This window comes from Pseudopodoces humilis, chromosome 3, assembly GCF_049639895.1.
Source record: "Pseudopodoces humilis isolate 2021_Gansu_Grassland_sample_001 chromosome 3, ASM4963989v1, whole genome shotgun sequence".
Lineage (NCBI taxonomy): Eukaryota > Metazoa > Chordata > Aves > Passeriformes > Paridae > Pseudopodoces > Pseudopodoces humilis.
The window spans coordinates 93,744,266-93,768,159 of NC_142202.1; the positions used below are offsets into that span (position 1 = coordinate 93,744,266).

Here is a 23,894-nt window from a genome sequence, read left to right on the forward strand (position 1 = left end):
AAAGATGAAAACCATTGAAGTAGGCTAGAAGCTCTTTTTGGTTATTCTGTTGTAAACAGTAAAAGCACACAGAGATGCTTCAGGATTCACTTTGTCAAAACAAATCCATTCAATTGCTTCTGCCCACTAATGACTGCATACAAGTAATTCAGTTTTGGGTTTTTACAAGCAAAAGAGATAGTATTCTTTCTGTTAATGATGCACAATGTTCTCACTCAAAATCAGTGGATGACATTCTATACCTATAGTATTAATGACTATAAATCAAAACATATCTATGGACTGGCATATCTTATTCCATTATTTTCTATTTTCCATCAGATTTTATCTTTATATGTGTCTTCCTTTGATTTCAGCTAAAATCCTATCAAAATTATTTTTATAATTTATTTCTTACACTCTAAAGGCTACAAGTCTAAAGTAATAGTTTAGTGTTATCTAAAAATTGCCTAGTTGGAAATGTCAGATTTAACTAATGCAAAATTTAAAATGTAATAAAGAGTGTACTCTATTTTTTCTCAAAAAATTTAATTGCAGAATTATTTACAGGAGATGAACATAAACAATACATAAACCAGTTGAAAGAGGCAGCTTCATAAAAGAGCCATGGGGCAAAATAGTGAAGCACATTTTCTTACAATCAGCTGGAGGTGAGTAGAGAACCATGAAAAAAGAATAACTCAATAATAAAACAATTTTCAAATATGTCTTCAAAGTAACAAATAACATTCTGGTAAAGAAGATATTACTGAGAAGCAATAAATTATTGTAGCAATGAAACAACATACTGTACATTCAATTTAGGTATCCTGCATGCTACTAAATAGAATTTATCAAAAGAACCATAAAAGCATGAGAAAGAATTACATAAAATAGTTTAATTCTAGTGAAGTGTAGCTTTATACAGATGGTGAATATTTGGCACTCAGTTCATCCTCATTGTTGATATGATTTCTTATGTATATATATATTTATATATATTTATATATACTTTTAATGATAACTAAACAGCTAGTTTCCTGGTACTAACATTCCTTGAAGTTCTATAGGAGGCATTTAATTTAGTCCTTAGGCCACACTTTATTATTTTGGTGTGTCCATGGTAAATGAAAGTATGAGTTTTGTCTCTGTACAGAAAATCCTGCACAGTCATAGTGGCTTTTCTTCAGGAAAGAACAGTTTTAGAGCATATAAGCCAGACTACTTGAAAGGGAATTTTATTTCAGTCATGAAATTAATGTATAAATTGAACTAAATAATACATACATGCTGAGCCCTTTTAAAATAGGATGGCCATTCTATTAAACCTCCAAAGGGTAAATCAAAGCATGGATATGAGCATGTGGATTCCATGGTAATTATAAAAAGCTGTCATTTCTTTTTGAGGACTCTCTTCAGAGACTCAAACCTACTACTGAGCCCTATGCATGACTCTGACCTACCTGAAAGGAAAAATGAGCTCCTGCAAAGTAATGGCACACTTGCTACCTTGAACACAGAGTCCTTCCTACCTCAGACTTGCTGAGTCAGATATTGATCTGAATTATATTGATTCAGGTCTGATATTTCTTTCTGGTTTCAGTTTCTGAGCATTGATTCTAATACAACTGGGATCAGAACTTATCCCGATGCTCTACAATAATCCATCGCACAAATAAGAAACTTGTATGACTATGACAGTGAAGTTTTTAGGATTGGGAAATAGTGTGTTGAAAGAAAGAGTGGCAAGGTAAGAAGAAGAAAATTCCTCACTAATGGGCTATGTTTGTGAATAATGACTGTATATTCAGATAAGCCTCCTCCTCATTTATGCTTAGGTGAAAATATCCATGGTTTTGTACCTAGAGAAGTAAAAAATCCTGTCCAACAAAACCAATTTAGAAAAATAACAATTTGGCCTTAATAAAATATACAATTAAATTACCAGCTGATGAAAACTGTTCTGTGTTTGCTCAGTTAAAGAGTAAGCCGTGTAGACAGACTAATTCACCTTAACTAAGATCTGACTTCAAAAGCCCAGTTCTCTTCTGGCAGTGAAGGGTAATGGGACAAAAGCTGTGTGTGGAAAGGTGGATCAGTGAACGTGCAGTCTTCTTCTGCTATCATCTTCTATGAAATGTGATAAGCATTTAATGAGAAAAGATCTGGAATACTGTTTTTAGATACAGAATCATAGAATTGTTTATGTTGGAAAAGACATTCAGTAGCGAATGCCATGGCCTCTTTCAGCTATTGGAATTTTATTTCATTAAGAGGAGCTGAATCAGCCCACATATGCTGGCCAAATTTTCTTTTGGGCAACGTTCCATTTCAATTTTGATTTTATACTTGTTGTCCTGAACAGCTTATTATGTAGTAAAACAGCTACAGTATTATGCCATAGAGGTAGCTGCATTTCAGAGATAAATTAAGCAATTTCTGTGGATACAGAGGGCTTAATTCCTGACAGGACTCTGTATATGCATATGAGTATGCTGTAACGCATCTGTTCCTGAAGGATGGTCCCTGGAGGTGAACACGGTGAATAGCTGCTGATGGGCCATGGGGCTGCAGTAGGCAGTGAACCTGCTGCAGCCATCGGTGTTGAGGATGAGCTGCAAGAAAGTGGCACAATCTACAGGAATGTGTGTGTTGACTGTGGTTCCTGGGTCTGGCTCTCTGGAACCTTGACAGTGAAAAATCATTATGTGTATATATTGATATATGTATATATCCTCTTTCTGTTCTCTGCAGTATGAAATGGTGGCCTCTCATCTGCCGAGAGAGGTGTCCCCATTGCTCTGCCATAAAAGAACCCTTAGGGTTAGGGCTGAGTCTCACGAAAGAGCAGCTGCCCAAACCAAAGCACAATCATCATGCCTAAGTCCAGTGCCCCACGTCATCCCTCAGGTTAGCTGGGCTGGAGGGCAGACCTGGAGAGAGAACAGGGCATTTGGGGGAGGCTGCTTGTGCAGCAAGTACCCCAGATGGATCTCTCCCGCTAAAAAAGCGGGGGAAAATGCACTTGCGAAGGGGAGACTTGCCAAGATTCCTGACCAAGAGGGCTCAGCTGCTGGTGACATCAGCTCCTGTGCCTGGCACCAGCCAGGAGTCTCCTCCGGCACCCTCCCATGGTGCTCCTCCACTGCCGGGACCTCACTGCTGCTGTCAGGAACAGAAAAGGCAGAGATCGTTCTGGAAGGTTAATTTGATGCTCATCACTCCCTGCCTACTTCCTGGGGGATGGTATGAGCACTGATTGCCCTCATCTCTGCTTTGCTCAGGTCTTCCTCTTGGTTCAGTAGTCTTTTCTTCTCCTTCAGCACAGACTCAGACTGTGAGATCCCAGATGCTGGAAGGGTGCTGTGGAAGGAAACTCCCCAGCAGCATGGGGACAGGTGGGAGAACTCCTAGCATCCCGCCATGCTGGGTTACCTGTCCCAGCTGCAGCCCAGCCTGGAGTTTGTGTGTTGGCTAATAAAGTGCTTGCAGATCCTTCTGGATGAAAGGCACTGTATAAATGCGGGTGTCAACCTGTCATACACCAGGAAGCACCTCTCTAGACATTAAGGGGTTTGTTGTATTCCTTACCTCGAGCGCAGTTGGCGGGTGGTATCCCTGCATCATAAGATGCTGTGGGAACAGTAATGGGAGGTACGTTGCTTTGTGATTCATTTAAGCTGTCTTACATGGAGGCTCTGGTTTCACAGGGTTTCAGTGCACACAGCTTGACACCTGGAGCTGCCAAACCAGTTTCAGGCCTCAAATCAGCATGCACGAACCAAGGCTTCATGGGTCAGCCTCCAGTGTGCCCTTGCCACTGGTGCCAACACTGAAGTGCTGAGGAGGACATCAAACCCACCAACTGGGCAGGGCAGGCCCAAGGCTTTGAGTGTAAAAGGCTGAGCTGGGCTGATGTAGAGGCTCACTGCTCCAGGCGAGGGGCTGGGGGCCCTGCATGCAGAGGGCCTGGGACAGAACAGTGACATTGCCTGAGGTGCCACGGGGCCAGGGACCTCTGAAGGGCACTGCTTCCACGGCCACGAGCAGGCTGCGGGCCCCACGTGGCACACAGGCCACGTGTGACACTCCATCGCGTAGCTCTTACTTGCAAAACCACCCAATGACCAAACATTCCTTGACTATATACTAGATGCAGTGCTGAGGAAGTAGAGTGCTAATTTACTGATACAGCAGGACGTGGGCTTATTTTAAAACAAATAATTTCCATTATATGAAATATATGTTATATCTATCTATGTATATGAAATTCACACACTTTCCTATGCACGCTTTAATTCCTTCCTGATTGATCTCAAATCTAATATAGTGTCAAGGCTTAAGCATGAATTAAAATATCACTTTTTGGTATTAAACTGTACAATATTGTTAATCTTTGCATTCTGCCAAAGGCCATTCTAATCAGATGGACATGAAATAATAAAACAATTCATAATGTACTTCACCAAATTACAAAGAATTTCAAATCTAAAAAAATATAGAGAGCAAAAGTAAGTATGGCAAATATCAACAGTTTTACCATTCAGGCCTTTTTCCTTATTTGAATTTTCTGAATTCTCTTTAGTATACTTGTGTTTTACAGGCAATGACTAAATGAATAGAGACTTTCTATAGTTTTAATATGTTAAAATACATATTAGCCCAATTATTATTTAATTAAACACTAGGCTATTTTGCTATATTCAGCTGTTCTGAGTGAGTCTATACCATGAACTCTCAAAGAAGAAAACATTCTAGTTCCTATCTTTCTGTTTATTTATGTTCCTCCTACTTTGGTTTTGTAACTGACTTTCATTTTTGTGATGTGGAGTCAGATTACAATTGATCTGGTTATATGTTTATTAACATATGGTGTTTCTCATGTCAGAGAATGAAACAATCTGACTTTGATTTATTTGCAACACAAATATGATGAGCATAATGTTATCTTTCTAAACTAACCAGGTGTACAATATGTAAATTGAAATGGCTTATTTGTCTTTAAAGATACAATGTTACCTGTACAACAATTTAATATATTGCACTTCAAAATGTAATGTACACAGATAACATTATCAGATTTGTTGGTAGGCATCTAGTTTACTTTTGATTTTTTCCAATTGTTTTTTGTGGGGTTTGTTTTGTTTTTTTGTTTTTTGTTTGTTTGTTGGTTTGAACAAGGTGGAACAAACAGAAATCATAGATTTATAAATCTTATACTGAGATTTTTTTTTTATAATAGCATGGGAAACGTAGAACATAGAGTTCTCCAAGTCAGCATTATTAGGCCAGCTGGGATCTCAGTTTATCTGTAATCTGTTTGGTTTACAATTTCTCTTCATAAAGTCTGATTACTGGCAGGATCAGGTATAGCTTGTCTTAATTGCATGACCTGTTGTTGTAAGTAGGAGGGCTTCTCCTGTAAGTGTACAGAAAATGAAATAAAATGTATCAGCTGCCATGTGTACAGGTGTATGTGTCTCTACTTTCAATTTCTTCAGTCAAGGGAAAATACTGGCTTTGGTTTTGTGTGAATATTCTAATTAGCAGCTCCACTTTAAGATACCAGTTTTCAAGACTAAAGATGCCAGTCTCTGCATGTACTTCTGTATTTAAAATAGTACAACAAATATAGGAAGTAGCATCAACATTGTACACTGACTAGGATTCATCTCTTTTCCTTAATAGAAAATGCCTTGAAAACACAAGGGATGGGAAATATAATGTTTTCATCTATAGAAGAATATTACAGGGATTTATTATTTTTTATTCCTTTTTTTCTTTTTTTTTCTTTTTTTTTTTTTGCATTCTTGAAGGATATACATTCTTCTTGGTTTTTGCTTCAAATATAGTTTTAAGGCTATTTGGCAAAGTATATACCAGATACCAGGCTAAATTTACAGGGGTGTCTTCTCACAGAAACTTCTCAAAACTTCATCTCTAAAGATTCATACTTTGAAGCCAAGCATGCTTTATCAGCTGTCCAAAGACAGAACTCATGCTTAATACCACACACTGTAGGAAAAAGAGAAGGAAAAAACCAACCAACCAAACAAAAGAAAACAGATTTGAAGCAATGTCAGATCTGCATAACCTACGGTACTTCATGTTTTCAGACATCCATCAGGCTGCAGGGTGTGTGGGATTTGGATTTAAAGTGCTTAACAGGTGAAGAACCAAAGTGCTTGAGTATAATTAAAGAGTTGTTCTGCCTATGGCTAAATACGTTGCATTTGTTAAAGCAGGTAAAGAGGGAATGTGGTAACTGGGGCTGTCTGTCTCACTGGGTTCTCATTCTTTTCACCTAAACTTGTGTTCAGTAGGATCCAAACCTTGGTATTGGGGGCTGCATGTTACTCATTTTATTGCGTCTTCACCTGAAGACTTCTAAGTGCTGGATTGCTGGGTTGGCTCTGGAAGGTAGGTGAAGTGGAATAATTCTGTCCTAATTTGTTTTAAATTAAAGCCTCTTGACTGTGGTAGCTCCCACTTCTCTATTCTGACCTTATGAGGCTTGAAAATATATTATTTTCCCTATATTCCATGGCTGGAAATCACTTATCTCTTGAGTCAGGTTTTTTGTTTCTTTTTTTTTTTTTTTCTTTTTTTTTTTTTTTTCCTATGTCTGAAGCAAGCAAGAACCTTATTCTTGCCATAAATGATAACTGCATAGAAAAATAGTTCTAAAAAAAAAATACAATTGTAAACCACAGTTTACCTTACCTTAACATAACCATTTAAACTTATATATACTTACCACTCACATTCATATTTCTTAAACTGTTTACAACATCACAACTGGCATTTTAAACAAGCAAGATTTTTTTGTTCTCAAGGATACCCTGGAAACTCAATTGTTATAACAATTTGAGAGTTTGAAATAGTACATGTAGCACAGCTCTTGAAATGAAAGAGAGAAGGTTTATAAAATAAATATTAACATGTAAAAGAACTGTTAAAAATGCAATGAGTGGTCCAAAGGAGTGAGCATAACTTTTTCTTTACTCATCTTACTACAGAAGATCTAACTTTTTAAGGCTTCCATTTTACTTTCACCCATCACTCAAGTCCTCTTGCATTACAATTTTGCTTAGGTTTCAGTGTCGTTATACTGCTAACAGCAAATGTTTCTTAGTAGACTTTCCCACCATCACCAGACTCGTATGCTTCTTGGTTTCTGATGAACTTTGGAGTTTTAGTGGCTGGATATCCCTGTTCATCTCCAGAAACTTGAATGAGATGAGAGGCCTAATGTTATTTTGCAGTAACAAAGATGAGAAGAGTGGAAGAGCACATGGGTAAATATGTTAGCTGGATTTTAGGAAAAGAAACTGGAGGTCAAGGAGATAAATGGGTTCTTTCTTTCCTGCTCTTTACATTTGTAGCACCTTCTACTTGGATTAGCTAATGCCTCTAGTGAATGGTGAGATGCACCCATTTATAGTTTGTTATTCTTATCCCTAATTATCACACATTTTATAAAAATATAAATAACAAAAAGTAAGCTGGGTTCCATCTCAAGAGGTGTTTCTTGTTGTCCTCTGAGAATATATTGGATAAGTCAGGTCTTGACAAGCCCTATCCATTGTAGCTGATTGTAAGTCAGACAATAAATACAAAAAGAAGTCATTCTTGCGGTGAGCTCAGCAAATTCTGAGGAAATCAAAAGCATTCCACTGTGCTTATGGCACAAAGAACACAACATCAAGGGCATATTTAGTGGAGAGAATGAGACAAAAATTACCAGGTAAGTGACAAACTGTACAAGCATTTTGCTTAAAAAAAGGAACTCTGCAGCATTCTGTCTTTAAAGCCGGGTTTGAGCCTCTGGGATGTAGATCTCAATGCTGTCTGCACGCTCTGTGGCTGAATTCTGCCGGAAAGAGGCTGCTCGCTTGGCAGCCATCAGCCGTCTTCTAGCTTCTTGTCGTTGTCTGTCAGGTAGGTCCAGAGATTTTTCTCTTGTGATAGGGAATTTTCCTTTTGGGGGCTTCTTTGGTACAGGAGGGGGAATCTTTCTTTCTTCCTGCAATAGGGCATTAAAACTAAGGGTGAGCTGCATGTAAAAGGTACTTGTCAGCAGAGCATGCACATCAAAGACATGAAATGCAAAATACTGATTACATACATCAAGCATGCTCAATTTGTGCTTGCCCATCAGCTGACTTATGGATTACATGAACAGCTATCCACACTAGGGACACTGACAAAACCCTCCTATTTGACAACCATTATGCATTCTGCAGTCCTGTGCCTGAAAAAAGACTGTGCTTCCTTCCACCATCCTTGCAGGTATTGGCACATGCAATATGCACACCTCACTTTCATATGGATTTGTTTAATTTAAGCTGACACATTATTACACTCATTATAAACAGAAACACACACTGTCTCTCCAATAAGAATTCAGCGCATCTGTGTGGTCTGATCAAGTGAAAAGACTCTCTAAGATTAGCAGGACAGGATTTTTGATTAAATTAATCACACTGAGTTTAGCCTCAGCTGGATATGAGATAGCAGCTGTGTATACATGTCTATTAGTTTAGTCTCCTCCAGGAATTGCTCTATGCAAACATTCAAGCACCAATCAGAGAGAGAACATAGGGCTAATTGTTCTTCTTGCAAGTCTGGGCCATTTCAAAGAAAATTATTCTGAAGAATTATCAAATTATAAGTGAAAGTTAGTAGATTTTGTTACCAAAGTAGCTGTAAATTTCTCTGCAGGTGTTAAATCAAGAATTATTTTGACCATTTAGAGATTGTGAAAGATATGAGGGCCTATTATAAAGGCATTGTACACTAATTTAGGTTGGAAAAGATCCTCTGGAGGGGATTTCATACAATCCCCATTCAAAATGCACTTGAAATTATAAGAAACTTTGAAGTTAAATCAGTTTGGATTTTTTTTTTTTAATTTCATGTTTAATACTGAACTGCATAGCCCTGAAGATGATGACTCCATAACTTCATTTGTGTAGGTATGGTTATTATGATAGATCTTTTTGCCATATAATTTCTTAAAGTAATGGTAGTAGTCCAGAGTATGGGCTGTTCCTTATGGAGAACACAGTTAATTTGATGCACAGCAGGATTCAAATTATACAAAAATTGAACTGATACACTTATGATTTACAGACTCCTCATTGGGTTTTTCGGTGTTTATTTTTTTTTTATTTATTTTGGTTGGTAGGGTTTTGGTTTTTTTTACTTTTAAACTAATTCTGATTCTACTATCCAAATGCAATAGCCAAGACTAAATAAGGTTATTTAAAAACATAGTTCTGCATTAAACAGGAGCAGTGCTACAGCCTAAGATGCTATTCCCTGTGATAGTCAGTTCTACCTGTCTTTATTTTCTTTCTCTCCTGTTTTCATAAAGGCTCCATTCCTGTTATCCCATCTTAAATTTTTTTCCACTTTTAGTTATTTCCCTCTTAGGAATATCACTGTTGCTGTCACTATAATAATTTCTTACTTCCAGTTGTCACTAGTAAGCAAGAATTGCAAACTCACCATCCACCAACCCGTTGGCTGAAAATTAAAATCCAAGAGGAGCATGAAGAAATGAAAAAGTTGTCAAAATGCCTCCTAATTTCTCCCAAACCAAACAAGTATTCACCTGAGGCCAACAATACTAACTCAAACCAAATGCTCTTTTTATCTGGCTGATTCAATAGTCAGTAAGGACAGTGGGATAATCAAGGTAAGGGATGAAGTTCTAGAGAGGGGAAAGGCAGTTTCAGAATTACACTGCTTTTATGGGTAATTTGTCACCTTTGTGACCTTTGTAAGCATCATGTGGGGCATCTCCTAAATTGTGGAGTTGCAGGGAAGAGGTGCAGGGAGTTTACCAGCAGCACTTTGTCCCCCAAAAAGTATAAAAGCTGAGCTTTAGTATGACCTGTGCTATGTTTTGTCACATGCTTTTCTCTCTTTCCTGTTCCATTATCATTTGTGTCATGCAGGCAGGGTTAAACACTGCAGTGTTCAAGTTTGAGCTGCCCCAGATGTAGTAGAGTGCTGAATTTACCTTGTTCGAATTCTTAGTCTATTGTCTTCAGTCTGGATTAATAAGAACGTATTTCTGTTCTAGTCTTTAGAATGTGAATCAAATAATTTGAACAAAAGTGTCATGGAGTAAACTAGCTTAGCAAAATCCATTTTATTTATTATAAAATTCAGCTTAACATTGTTAAAAAAGAAAAGACTCCTCACATCTGATGAAAGTTTCCATGTAAAAATTGGGCCATGCCAATTAAATACCTCCCAGTGTTAGAAACCTATTGTGTTTCACTATAGTATTTAACACAAGGAGACTGCAGAACTACAAATTGCGAGTAAATGGTATTGTCCATGGTCTGCTTACCTTCCTTTCAGGTGATTCTATTATTTTCCATTCATTGAGTTTCAACTGGTGCAGTTCATCAAACTTCATGCTGACATCTTCAATTGAGAGCTGCAGTAAGTCCCAGAAACCTGCAAGGTCCTGGGAAGTTGGTCTTGGCATGGCACTCGGGTCCTGAAATGCACAAAGGAGAGAAGATGAATACCCCAGGAGGTTTTCAGCAGTGTGCACTGAGGCAGGAAGGGCATGGTGCCAGATTTCATTGCTGCAGCACTGCTCAGTGCTAAGGCTCTGCAGGCTCTGCAGCTGGGAGCTGTGACTGGAAAGCTGTGCCTCCTACACAACCCAAACATGAATGAGTTGGATGTCACATGAGAGCCTTCCTGAATTTGCGGCATGGGAAGTTCCTTAGCACCATATGCTGTGCTGACCTGTATTTCTAAAAAGGAGCAAGCTGACAGCCTCTGTCTGCTGATTATTAAAGGCAAGGGGAACATGGTTTGTATTCCAGCCAGCCTGAAGTCTTCCTGGTTAAAAATTACATTCAAGATAGCTGATTAAGACAAAACAATGCCACAAAGACGTTGTCACCTTATTCTGAACTTGATGTTTACATTGTCTTGCATTTTCAAATGTATACGTGATGTATGAAGTCTTGATGGGATGCTTGGATTTTGTTCCCCAGGGAGCTGTATCACACTTAGGAACTGGGAAGACATTACCACCAGGTACTGCAATTAAGAGGCTCTGTGTGCATAAGACTTAATGGAGCAAACATTGGTGGTAACAATTAGCAAGATGACCCTGTATCTGATAATTAACCTGATCCCAGTGCTGGATAAAAATTGTATTATAAGGTAGTATGCAGACTCTTAACCTTATGCTGTCTGAGCACTGGTACTAGTTCAAGAAGAGAGCTTTGTCACTTTATTGAAATAGGGCTTAATTGGTAAACATATCTGTGAAGGTAATGAAGAAATGCCTTTTTCATTCCAGGACAGGAGGAAGACATTATGATGGACTAAAGAATGGAGCTGGGAGAGAGGACATCAAAATCATGCCAAACAGACTCTTGATCTCTCCCTTCCTGGGCAATACCTGTAAAGACTAGTTTGCTATGTTAGTATCACTGCTGTTATGGCAGGCTCTGTTCCCCACCTTTTTCAAATCTAGTGGTTAAAGGCATTTAATATTTAAACACAACCCCACAGTAGTCTAGAAACTGGGAGATAAGGTTTGCTATTGAATTCCTCCCTTGAATCACACATTTCAAAGGGTTTTAAACTAGGAATTGCTGCTCAAACTTGGGTTTACAGATGCCACTGTGGGAGATGAGTGCTTGGAACTGAGCATGACAACATGTAGTGTTGCCCATATCTAGACTCCTACTAGAATCTGGGCCAAGAGCAACTTACAAGTCTTCTTCACTAGAAAAATGGTTCCTTTTAATAGGGAACTTCAGGGGTTTAAGATAACTGGCCATAAAGATTATAACAGACTTCTGGGAAACTTTACAACTCCAGATTAGTGTTTACTGAAAACTACTTCATTGGGTGGATCCCAATTTGTTACAAAACAATTTGAAATGTATGTCAGTGGTGTTACTTACTCTACGGAGGTCAATACTTCAGGCTTTAGGAACAGACTGCCTGTGTGAAATTCATGAGGACAGTCCCTCAGCAATCTGTCTTATCTTTCAATCATTGTCTCCTGCTTGGTCTCTCAGTCACTCTCCCCAGTTTCCTCTAAACAGCCAGAAAGTTATGCTACTCATTGCAAGGGCATTGCTTTCTAAATCAAGGCTAATTGCTGTTCTGCACCTTTGTGCTCCCTACTCTGCTCACGGTGTTTGAGAAGACCATGGCCTCCAGCACGACTCCTGCAGAGGGCTGTGCCATGTGTGGTCTGGGCACAGGAGGGTTGCCTTCTGCTTCTTACACGTCCACAGGTCATGAATAAATGCTGGCACAAATGAGTACTACTACAGCAAACTAAGTTTTGAAAAGATTGGCTTCAACCTGCTTCTTCTCAGAAACTGCTTGTTTATTTGTATCTTACTTGGAATTCAGCTTTGCAGTCCTCCTTTTGAAGGAGGCCTGAAGCAAACAACAAATCCCTAGATGGTGCTCAAGCTGCTTTGTTTTAGCCTACAACTATGACACACAAGCTGAGCAGGATCTGTCCTGACTAGAGAGCATGGAGGAGCACACTATAAAGGAAAAAAAGGGTACTACAAAAATTAATGTGAATAAGGCAGAAGGGACTAGTTATTAATCAGTAATGATGTTTTTTTAAGTAGTTAGTGGGAACAATATACATGTAGGAGATAGCCAGATTCATAAAAAAGAAAACTTCATTGAAGCTTACATTTCTGTGAATTTACCCTAAGTGGGAGTCTTTGATAAGAGTTCCTAACACAGAGCACAATCAAATGTGCTGTTTGAAGTTCCCATTATCCTTTAGAAAAGTCCACAGGTGACCTTCATGGTTAAATTTCAGTTTAAGTATATTCATTTAAAATCCTTGTTGCATTTTGAAATGGCAGAATTAAATGCCATTGTTCTGCATCCCACATTTAAACTTATATAGGCTGAACACTGTCAGAGAAACTGCCGTGTGGCAGCCCTGTATGTGCTGGATGTTTTAGAGAGGGAATGCACAAGCTGGCAGTGTTCCCCTGGGGCACTGAGATGCTTCCTTAGGAGCCTATGGAGAGCCTGCTGTAAGTATGTACTAAGTCACTATTTAGCAACAAACTTTATCATTAGGTATAGGAAGAAAAGCCTCCAGACATGAATGACCTCCAGTCAGTTTTGCAGGTTCTGCTTTCTGCAGAGCCCATTACTGATTTAATGAAAGTGAAAGATATTCAGAGCCTAAATCTTGAGAGTGGGGTAAAGCTGCTGTTATAGAGTTTAGAGGTTTACTCTCCAAAAGAGAAAAAGAGAAGTAAAATCTTTCCAGCTTTTTGGTTGTGTTGTCTACAAAATGGAAGATTTCTCCTTGCACTCCTATTGCTTTTGCAGTGATGAATTGTTCTCACTCCTGAGCAGCTGATGGCTGTGCTGAGCAGGAGCTGCACTTGCTATTACAGTAATGCTCTCGAGAACAAGTGCTGGGCCCACTTGAAGATAAATGAAGTGGAGGTTATGCTCTCTAAATCTTAGTTTGAATAGCTTAATCAATCAGGTAAGGGAGGGCATTTTTGAATTTGCAGAGAGAAATTTTCAGACACTGATGAAGATTTCCTTCATTTGGTATGAAACAAGTTGCTAGATAGGGAGCACACATGATGTAATTGATAATACAGATGTGGTCAAGTCTTGCTTTGTATCTTTCCTTTGTTATTCTGTAACAGCTTTTAAACTTCTTGATTTGACAGAGTTTTTGAAGTGGATAATTGGATTTTTTCCTAATGAGAAACATGTATCTTAATATTTTCTATCAGAAGGTATGAAATTTTAGCATTATTCTCTCAGTATTATTTCATTGCAGGTATTCTGAATGTTTAACTTTATGGATGGCAAGCAGCAAGTAGGTCTTTGCAGAACGGATGTTCTGTCTTGGAAGTTATGTGACAAATCCCAATGAGCAAAGAAAAGTATGTAAGCAGATGTATAGTTTATATCTGCTGTCATTCACACAACAAAATTCAGTGCTTTCAAGATATGAGGTTTAGGGACAGTCAGAAGGAAAAGGTACACTTGATTTGAGAGAGACAAAGAAAGGTGTTCTACCAGCAGCTGAAGCTATAAGAATTCCGTTCTTCTATTGATTAGTATCATCTTGCCACAACGTTTGAATTGCTGATGGCTGCTGCCATATTAATGAAGATAACATTTAGAATTGAATTAGTCTCTTATGAACTTCCAGAACAATAGCAGTAACCCTCATAAGTAATGTAATGCATCTGTTCCTTTAGCCCCAGGACATCTCATTTATAATTGGCAGCGCAAATTATCCAACTCAATTTTATGAACATTATAGATACCTCATTTCCATGATCAGTCCTATTTTCAGGCAGGTAGAAAGCTGGATCATGTATTCTCCACTATTCCATTTTACTGTTTTCCACTGATTGTAATGTGAAAATTTCCCCCTTTCTTATGTGAAATATAGTTAATATATTAGGGTATTGCAAAAATAAGCCATAATATTATGTCTCAGAAAACTTGAATTTGTTCTCATTTTCTTTTGTTTAATAAGGACAGCAAGAAGACAAAAGCAAAACATGATCAGACTGACATTACATATTTTCTTAAAAAACATATATTAGCATCATACTTAAGGACTAAGTTTAAAAAAAGGGGTAAGTAAATTTGGGACATGAAAAAAATTTTAATAATAATAAAAACCAATTTCAATTCAGAATGCTACTGCTTGGGTGCATTACAATTGGTTTTGAAGTAAAAACATTAAATTCTAAAATTTAAAGTGGCATTTTGTGGTATATTATGGGTGAATAACTTAAACTCTTCAAGAATAGCCAGGCAAAGTGACTTACCAGATTTTGCTGACAAAGCCAATAAAATTGCTGGAATTTCTGAGACATGAGGAGCTGAGCACTTCCAACAGCACTTCTGATCTTACCTAGGACTAAGCATACAGGTTGATTATTACCAATAAATGTTTTTTAGCAGTAAATACAACATACAACTCAAAAATATGCAGGTGAAATTCCTGGTTATTTTAAAATGAAAGTAAATATTTGGTCTTGTTGATTGTGATTACACACATAAAATGTTTTTAAAAAAGACTGAGGTGTAGGAAAGCTCAGTGAAACCTTATCTTTTGGCAATAATGAATGAATAATACATGATATATTAATAAGTCAAAACAGCTTAGACTTTACTTGCTTAAGGAAGTAGGAAAAACCAAGGGACTATATTCAGCTTCCTGAAGTGGGCATCCATCAGTTCATATGATTTTGAAGAAACTCTTAAATTTCAAAGTAAATGACACCTGTCCCATTTACATTTGCTCATGTAAATTGGGAGCTGTTGAAATTGTCTTGCCTCAAGAACCAGTTGGATGTCTGTTCCTTCTGATGTCAAAGGCACCTTAGATTACATCTTTTGGTTCTGTGATTGCAAATTACTCCACTCACTACACTTGTGTGGATAATCCCTGGGTGAGATATCTTTGTCTGGTCTGAGGGTAAAGTTGTGACATTCAACTGTAATGTAACATATTCCTACCATAAGGCTTAGATCCACACAGGAATTACATATCTAAGACATATTTTGGTACATCCACTAGGAATTACAGGTTCTCTGCCCAAGAAAAGATACAAAATCCTCAGTACAGGAGCTTCAGACAGAGCAGGACACAAACAGGTGCTCCAGGACTTTGCTGAACCAGGATCAGCCCTGTGGGTGTGCTGGTATTTCCTTACAGTATGCACTGTTCTCCAGTGGTACATGTGAGAGGTCTGTTATTGGAAAATGACCAAACTCATTTTACTTGATTTTGTTTCCAAGAGTCATCTGTCTAAATTAAAATTTTTAAATGCGTTATATAATCAGTGATCTGAGTACAGAAACTCAGCCATGTTAGGCACTTATTTTTAGATGGGTTTAATTTCCTCCTGGAGTTGCCTCTGTCTTTCTGTTGACAGTACTACCTAAGGGGATTGGCTTATTCCTAAGAAACTAACTCATCCTGACTCCCACATTTGCTCGGGTAAATATTACACTTTGGTAGGTAGCACCATGCTTTTCTTCTTCCTACATATCCTTTCCTACACTTTCTTTCCTCCACATCCATCTCTATGATGAAAAAAATAATTAAAAATTAAAAAGCATTATAATCTGTGGTCTCAAGGAAAAAAATATTTTAGCAGGAGTACTTCTAGATCTTTATGTTAAAGATATAGAGAGGTGGGGTAGACAGGAGTTACTCTGATATATTTAACTTCAATTTGGAGAAACCAAGTTTGATAATACAAACAGGATGGTGAGTGTGGAATAAAGCTGTTACAGCACAACTGATCTGCAGCCCCTGATATAGGAAACATTAAACTGTGGCAGGGCTTAACATTTTGTTGTTATTTAGAATAAATATCTGAAGGACTATGAAAACAGTGTTTTGGTAGTAGATTTTACATTTTAATTCTGCTTCCTTTACTCCTGTGAAACATCTGCTCATGTACATTTAGCAGCAAGAGATAATTTGAAAGTTTTGGGCTCCAGTTACAATCTTAGTAACTTTCAAGGCATGTGCTGATGTGTAGAGCTGTGGTTCTCAAACTCTATTCCATTTTCTGTTAAACAAACAGTACAGCTGTGCCACAACACTAAATTAAACAGAGATATACATAATTCATCAGTCCTGTGTGACATACATTGTAAAAGGGTTAAGTGGTTCAGGGCTACATGAGTAATTCACTGAGGTTTGTTTTTGTTCTGTTGGCCAAATGAAATAAAACATTTTAATTGGTTTGGGGTTTTTGATCACCAAACCCCTCACTTTCCTCTACAGTGTTACTGGCGTACAGAAAGGAAAATTTGAGTGTTAAAACCTGGACAACCATACAAAAACATAAATAAAAAATAAATGTTTCATTTGATCTGACACAAATTGCTTTAATTTGGTTTTCAATATTTTTAATAAAGGCAATGACTTAAGTGAAACACAGTCTTGTATCCTCCTTTTTTCTCTTAGTGATCTGTAGATTAGAATATCTGACCCAGTGTGGGGTCAGAGGTCCTCCTTTTCCAGGATGAGGAACTGTGCTGTAGCAGGTCCCTAATATCACCTATTCCATGCTGTGTTCAATGATTCACTGGGCAAAAAATGAGTGAGGGCGATTCCAAGGGCTGATGGTTGTATTGGTTGTCTCTAGTGAGTAAAGTTCACTTTTAGTTTCCTCTGCTGAATTTTACAGTTCATATCTCAAATACACAGTCTGAATAAGGGGTATTTGTTTTAGCTCTTCTGCAGAAATACAGATCCTATCAGAATAAATATATGTCTGATATTTTCTAGTGAATCTAGTTACCTGAACCCTCATATAAAATAAACATTAATTTTATCTTCTTTAACATGAAACATTGTGCCAACAAGCATTAGTGATTTAAAGCCCAGTCAGACTGGCCAAGACTTAGGCACTGCCAATGTAGCATTTTGGTGGGACATATATTTGTCAGGGATATAAGATTGTGAGGGTTGCATGTGCCACTGAGTCACAGTGCTGAATACACATGTATAATTACAGCCCTAGCACTTACTAAAGATCTAACTCTATTTCCATTTTAATAAGTAAATCAGATGTAATAAAACACAGAGGTTAGAATATCTCATATTCATGCTACTCTGCTTTGCTGTAATTAAATTAAAGTATTAAAACACTTCACCTCATAATCTTTAGCACAATATTAATAGACATCCAAAGTCTTGTTATTAATTTCATGCATTGGAGAATTATTCTGATGAGTGCAGATTGATTACCTCCATGAAAGAATGATGAATGTTAGAGACTGAAGAGATTGAGATGTTTGGTGATGACTAGAAGATTTTTCTTGTAAATAAATGATGATAAAATCTACCAATACACATAAATAGACATGTTCTTCATATAATCCATATACCTCCTTGCATTAAGATAATTTTGTATTTGCCCAAATGTCAGGAAGGAGTCACACAACTTTAATTCTGCTCCCTGAAGCATTTGAAGACTCCATTTTTCTTGAATGGTCCTTTATGACTTCATCTCTGAAGATATACAAAACCCTGACCATGACTTCAGTAAAAGTAGGTTCAGGATTTACACCCTGACTAGAGATTATGTAAATTGCACAATCAATACAATATTTTCCCCTGTATGTATGGAATTGCTGAGAAATTCTACAAAACCTTGTAATCAAAAATGATTTCATATCACAAAGGTAGAGACAAAAAGTTAGGTCTCTATTGATGAAATTGATTATAATCTGATGCTGTAACTCTGATTGTGACAGGTTAAAAGCTCTGTTCAATTGTGCCACCGCTGCACCAGCAGTGAGAAACTGCTAACAATTAATCTGCTTCTGGCATTCATTACTGTCTACTTAAATGACATGTTTTAATTTAAATTTTCATTCCGTTTGATCATTCCATTTTCCCTCCATACCTGTAAATAATTTACTCCACAATCTGAGAAAATATGCCTGGAAAAAATATTGAAACTGGCATTTAGTTCACTCTCCTAACTCAACGTAGGGCATGGTATTTGTATAATCTCTAAGCCTAAATTAGTAATATTTAGAAATATCTTTTTCACTATCAACAGAGCATGTAGACACAAAAATAAATATATAATGTTCAGATGGCATTTTTGGGACAACACAGCCCCCAGCTGGCAGTGCTCTGGAGGGTAACAGGACCCTTGTTTACCAACTGGGACTTGATGCAAATTTGCTTTTTACCTCAACAAAGCTAAATTCAAAAAGGAGAAAATTTCAGCAAAACAATACAAATGCTAGGAGAAATTCTTGGAAGACACACTACAGGACTTTACAGACTGTTTCAGTACAGTTAAGACATTCTTTAGTCATTTACAACACTCCAACTGGAAATTTCAATAGCTCCTGAAGGATAGGTTTGTGAAAAAACTTTAGAAAATGATGTCAGCAATTTCTCTTTGGTTAAAGTATAACCAATATTTGGTCAAACACCTAAGAAAGCTTTTATGGATAATTAATTCATGAATATACTTAGATCAATTGGCTGTGAGGGTTTTTTGTTGATTTTTATTCCCTTAAAATTATGGGAGATTTTACTCTGTGTTTTCTATTATTATTCAGTCCTATTAGTAAAACCTTTGCAGCTAGAGGATTAGCAAGGTATCCACAGATAGCAAGTCCAGTATCCACAGAAATAAGGGGAATGGGAGAGAGAGGCGATACTTTGAGCTCCTACTCTAATTTCTTAATTTTTTCCCCATTAGAGATCACTTTACTGTTATGCCAGCAAAGCTCCTAAGCATGATGCGGAAGACACCAGCCAAGCAACCTTTCTGCTGATATAGTTTATCCTATAGTTAATTTTTGCACCTATCTAAGGATTTTTATGTGAGAGTAAACTCCGTGGAGCTGTTCTCCGTAACAAAGTACTCTAGTGGCCAAGCATGTGGCACCAAGAAGCCCAGGGTGTTTTTTTCTTTCCTCTGCCAGTGTCTGCCTGCAAGCTCTGGGCAGGGATTGCAGATTCCTCTCCCTGCTCTGCTCTCCCTGCTCCCATCACTGTGCTCATGGGATGCAGAGTCCTTCCCTCTTGGTCTTCAATAGCTTTGTGACACTTCAAATTGTTTTTCTTGTCATCACCTACACTGAAATAGCCAAACACAATTTTCAGGGGGTAAAATTGAAACTCCAGTCAGCACCCATGAGACACACATATCTTTGCTTGGAGGCACCCTGTGAGTGCAAATGACCAGATGTCTAACCCTGGGAACTGTTACAGACACATATCTGTATTTTTTATATGTAAATGAACACACACACACACACACACACACACACACACACACATATATGTAATAAACAGAACACAAATAACTGTCTCCACAGACAGTATAAGAACTTTGCAGAGGCTTCAAAATAAAACTCACAGCAACTAACCAAATAAAAATATGCTTTGAGAAGAAGGAGAGAGAGGTTATTTGTGCTGCAATGATCTCTTTTTTCTAAGACCTAATGAGTGAAGTTCTTAAAACAACATTATGGGAGAAAAGCTACAGTAAAAGAAAAAATCAATATAGCAATTAGACAGCTTTTGGTGATCTCAGGGCTGCTGTGTTAATACCGAAACTGAAATTGTTTTCTAAAATGCAGTTCTATTTTAACTGTTCCCATGTTTAAAACAAAATAGAAGTGGTATCATAAGGACAAATTTCTCCTATGAGATGCAAAGCTATATTTGGTTTTCAGGTACAATTAATATATCCAGGCCAAAAAGAAATTATTCAGCTTTAAGAATGACAACTTGAATGTGCAAACCTTGCTGTTTTGTGTTTTGGGAATAGTAGTCTTGCTGGAAGATGGAAAACTGTATTTATTTGCTTTTGGCTCAGACATTTCTGATTACTTTCTTCAAGGAACTGGCAAATGTTTAAATACGTCAAGATACATTTCATGCTGGGATATCATTAAACTTAAGTTCTTGTGGATACATGCCTTACAACCTCTGTAGCTCAGACTGGAGATACAAAATGTTCTAAATTCTCAACAGGAAAAAAAATTATTCACATAGAGCTTTTAGGATGCTGTGAAGTTCATTCTCCTGGTGAATTAATTCTTTGAAAACTTCCTTTTACTTGATGTGTTATTAGATGAAGGGATACCATTTAAAAATAATGTAATTTGGGAATTATTTCAGGAAGATCTCTTGAAGTGAGTCACACAATAAAAAATTGGAACTTTGAGGTTCACTTTTGACATGCAGCTGAACACAGATTCTGACTTTGCAAACACTCTGTAGACCTATTGTAGAACTTCTTAACCTGTTAGAGAGGTCAAAATGTTCCCCCAAGCACAAGTTATTAATCCATTTTTGTTAGTTTAAGAAAGAGAGATTTCAAGGGTTTCACTTGTATTTTATCAACTGTTATCAGGAAATTGCCCTTTCTTTTCCTCTTCCAAATTTGAGTCCCTCTGCAAACAGGGAAACAAAATCACAATACTATGTTTTGTTTTTTGACTGAAATATTCCAAGTTAAAAGGGTGTCCTTAACTCCAAATATTAATAAAAATTATGGAAGCCCATATTTTCTTCATGTCGTATGTACAATTTACAGAAAACTTCCTTCTTGATTGCCATTTCACCATGCAGCAAGGTGTTCCAGAGTATTTCTGGAGTGCAAAAGTCTAGGTTCATCATAGTTCCCATCATAGTATATGATGGGAAGGATAGTGGTTCTGCACCTGAGAACAGGTAGTAAGCTAAAGTCAGATCATGGAAGTTTTCCTCATGTAGTACCCAGTTTCATACTCCAAAGAGTAACAGCTCTAACTGCCTCTCCACATCTCTGAGCGAGGGGGGAGTCCTGATGCGAGCGTGTTCCCATCGCTCACTCCATATGGCTGCAGATCGGAGTAGGGCTGTGCAAAAGGAAGAGCTTACAGAGAGAGGAGGTAGGAGAAGCCCAGCTCTTGCCTGCAGACTCCTCACTAGGAAAGAGAGGGGCTAACGGCCTGTGTGTTTCTCCCCTTTGCTCCCTAATAATCTTACTCTTTCAAATGAGATCAAAGCCCTGCTCTTTGAACTTCTGCTTCAGACTGAAAACATTGATGTTCTTATATCAGTAACAGGTGATATGGGCAGCAGGTGCTTTGGGATTCTTAATGATAACATTGAAATGTCAGTATTCAGCACTGCAAAGACTTGAAGAATTGGAAAATAGGACATATGTGAAAAAAAGAAGTACTGGAGAATAACCATTATGAAAGGGTTGGAAAGTCTTCCACAGGCTAATCAAAGCAAAATATGTTACTATTTAATAGTCCCTAGGAGGGTGTTAAACTCTTCATAGTAGTATCAATGGAAGAGGAATATTCTGAGCTCTGCTCTGCCATGATGAAAATAAGGACAAAACCCACAGTCCAGAAAGCACCAGAGGCTGAAGAGAGGAAAACCAGCCTTACTCACTGCCCCACCCCAAATCATCAGTTGTTACTTGCCAGACTTGTGCACAATACAGCAGGGAAATATGACTGTAAAATAAAAAAGTTATGACGTTAAAAACATAGACATTCTTTGTTTTGAAAAGGTCAATGCAAAAAATAGAAATTGGCCTTTTAGTCACCATGCTGGACTGTCTCAATACTTGAGGGTATATCATAGCAAGAACTCATTGAGGGGGAAAGAAGACGACCAGGAAACTATTCAGAGGTGATGGTGAAATTTGTAAGAGTGCAGGGAAAGATGCTAGTAAGAAAACTTAATATGAATTCATTTGTGATCTGAGAAAATCTCAGCTGAGACAATAATTCAGATTGTCAGGGATTGAAATATTTATAAAACTGAGCCTGAAGAACAAGGATAATTGACCTCAAAGGGAATCACAGGGAGCTGGCTACTGAGTCCTAGGACCACTTTGATATATTACTACCATTAGCACTGTCTTGGATCTTGTTCCAAAATAGTCTACATTATTTTTCACTTTATACCATCACTCCTTTCAAGGTGTCCACAGGACATGAGAGAATAATAATGATTCTTGACAAAATTGTAAGAAGAAAATACAGCTGAATCTTCTAATAATGCGTATGCCTGTCTAACTGCAGAAGTACTTTAACTATTGTTCTTGCCTGCTTTCTGTTCCCCCAACAGGCTGAAGTACCTGTAAAGGAAACATTTTTAAATGTAAATTTTTAAACATTTTTAAAAAGACTGCTCACTAAGAGTCAAAATCACAGGTTTCAGGAAAAGGGCAAAACAATGTCCATGTAAGAGCACACAGGGTGCTCTGGCAGAGGGCCAAGCACTGGAGCCACAGAAGTGAGTGGGAAGGATGTGTCAGATTTGGAGCTGCGAATGGAGCTATTGCACCATCTGAGCTCTGTGTAATACCAGACTTTGATCCTGCACTGGACTGTAGAGTTGGCTCTAACTACTTCCACAAAACCTTACTCTGGGAAACACCATCTTGTGCAGCCAGTTGCAGGGCAATGTTCTTATGTATTATGGTTCTTTGCTCCTACAGAATGGGTGAGGACAAACCACAGCTCACAGCTTTTTCCTAACAGATTTCATATTTTAGTAAACGTCTGTAAGAAAATATACTGAAATGTTCTTACTTTCTTCCGAAAGATCATTTTCTTCTGCTTCTCTTTCCATTTCTTTGCACCAGCCTTCCATTCTCTTAGTTTCAGTGTGTAGTAACTTCATAAACCAAGATCCATCCCGTCGACAAGGAGACATTCGACCAGTCTCTACTGTCTCAATGGCTGGCTCTAGCCAGGGCTCTGGTGGTGGAAGGTTTGAGGTGTCAACTGGGGTCCTATAATCTTCTCTGTAACTGAACAGTCCCTGTGTCCGTACAGTTCTCACTGCACTATACTGGGTGGGTGTGCTGGGCTCTGAGTGCTGCTGGAATGATGAGCCAAACTGAAGTCCCTTATCCTCCATGGTGATGTGTCCTGGAAAACCCTCCAGTTCCAGGTCAGCCTGGACAGCTGCTGTTACGCTGTTTGAGCGCTTGAATCGTCCATGTCTTGGTGAAGAGGGAAGAAAGAAAAGATATTAAGACATATAAATAGCATGTGATGGTTCAGGGGCACAGAATAATTTTTCAGTGAGAAAGAGCAGATTCTGTTCTTGTTGGACTTTATGTTAAAGGGTTTTTTTTTGTGTTTTCTCACTAAAATTACATGGTGAGTAGCAACAGAGAAGAAAAACAAAATTCATAATGGAATCATTGATCTAAGCAAGGGTACAAAAGAAAATCATTTAAATTATCTCTGGAAGCAAATATTGATTTATTCTCATACTACAAAATTACATGTATCATTACTAAATAAACTGGAAATAACTAGCAGAACTAGTACTTCCTGATAGAAGTCTGTAAAGTATATATATAAAAAAATTTCAA

At 37.8% G+C, this 23,894-nt stretch overlaps 1 protein-coding gene across 3 annotated transcripts in view; it reads right to left on the reverse strand.

Annotated features, from left to right (window-relative positions):
- Positions 1-615: 615 nt before the first annotated feature.
- DLGAP2 (DLG associated protein 2) overlaps positions 616-23,894 on the reverse strand; it is a 337,736-nt gene continuing 314,457 nt past the window's right edge. For 2 of the 3 annotated variants that reach the window (XM_088052985.1, XM_088052986.1), the window contains exons 11-15: positions 23,101-23,516; positions 14,829-14,920; positions 10,346-10,498; positions 9,493-9,510; positions 616-8,005 (exon numbers count right to left, since the gene is read on the reverse strand). In XM_088052985.1, the coding sequence (XP_087909111.1) occupies positions 7,787-8,005; positions 9,493-9,510; positions 10,346-10,498; positions 14,829-14,920; positions 23,101-23,516 (898 nt within the window). In that variant the 3' untranslated portion in view covers positions 616-7,786. The remainder of the gene's footprint in view (positions 8,006-9,492; positions 9,511-10,345; positions 10,499-14,828; positions 14,921-23,100; positions 23,517-23,894) is intronic. The other variant, XM_014251397.2, reaches the window with a different exon arrangement.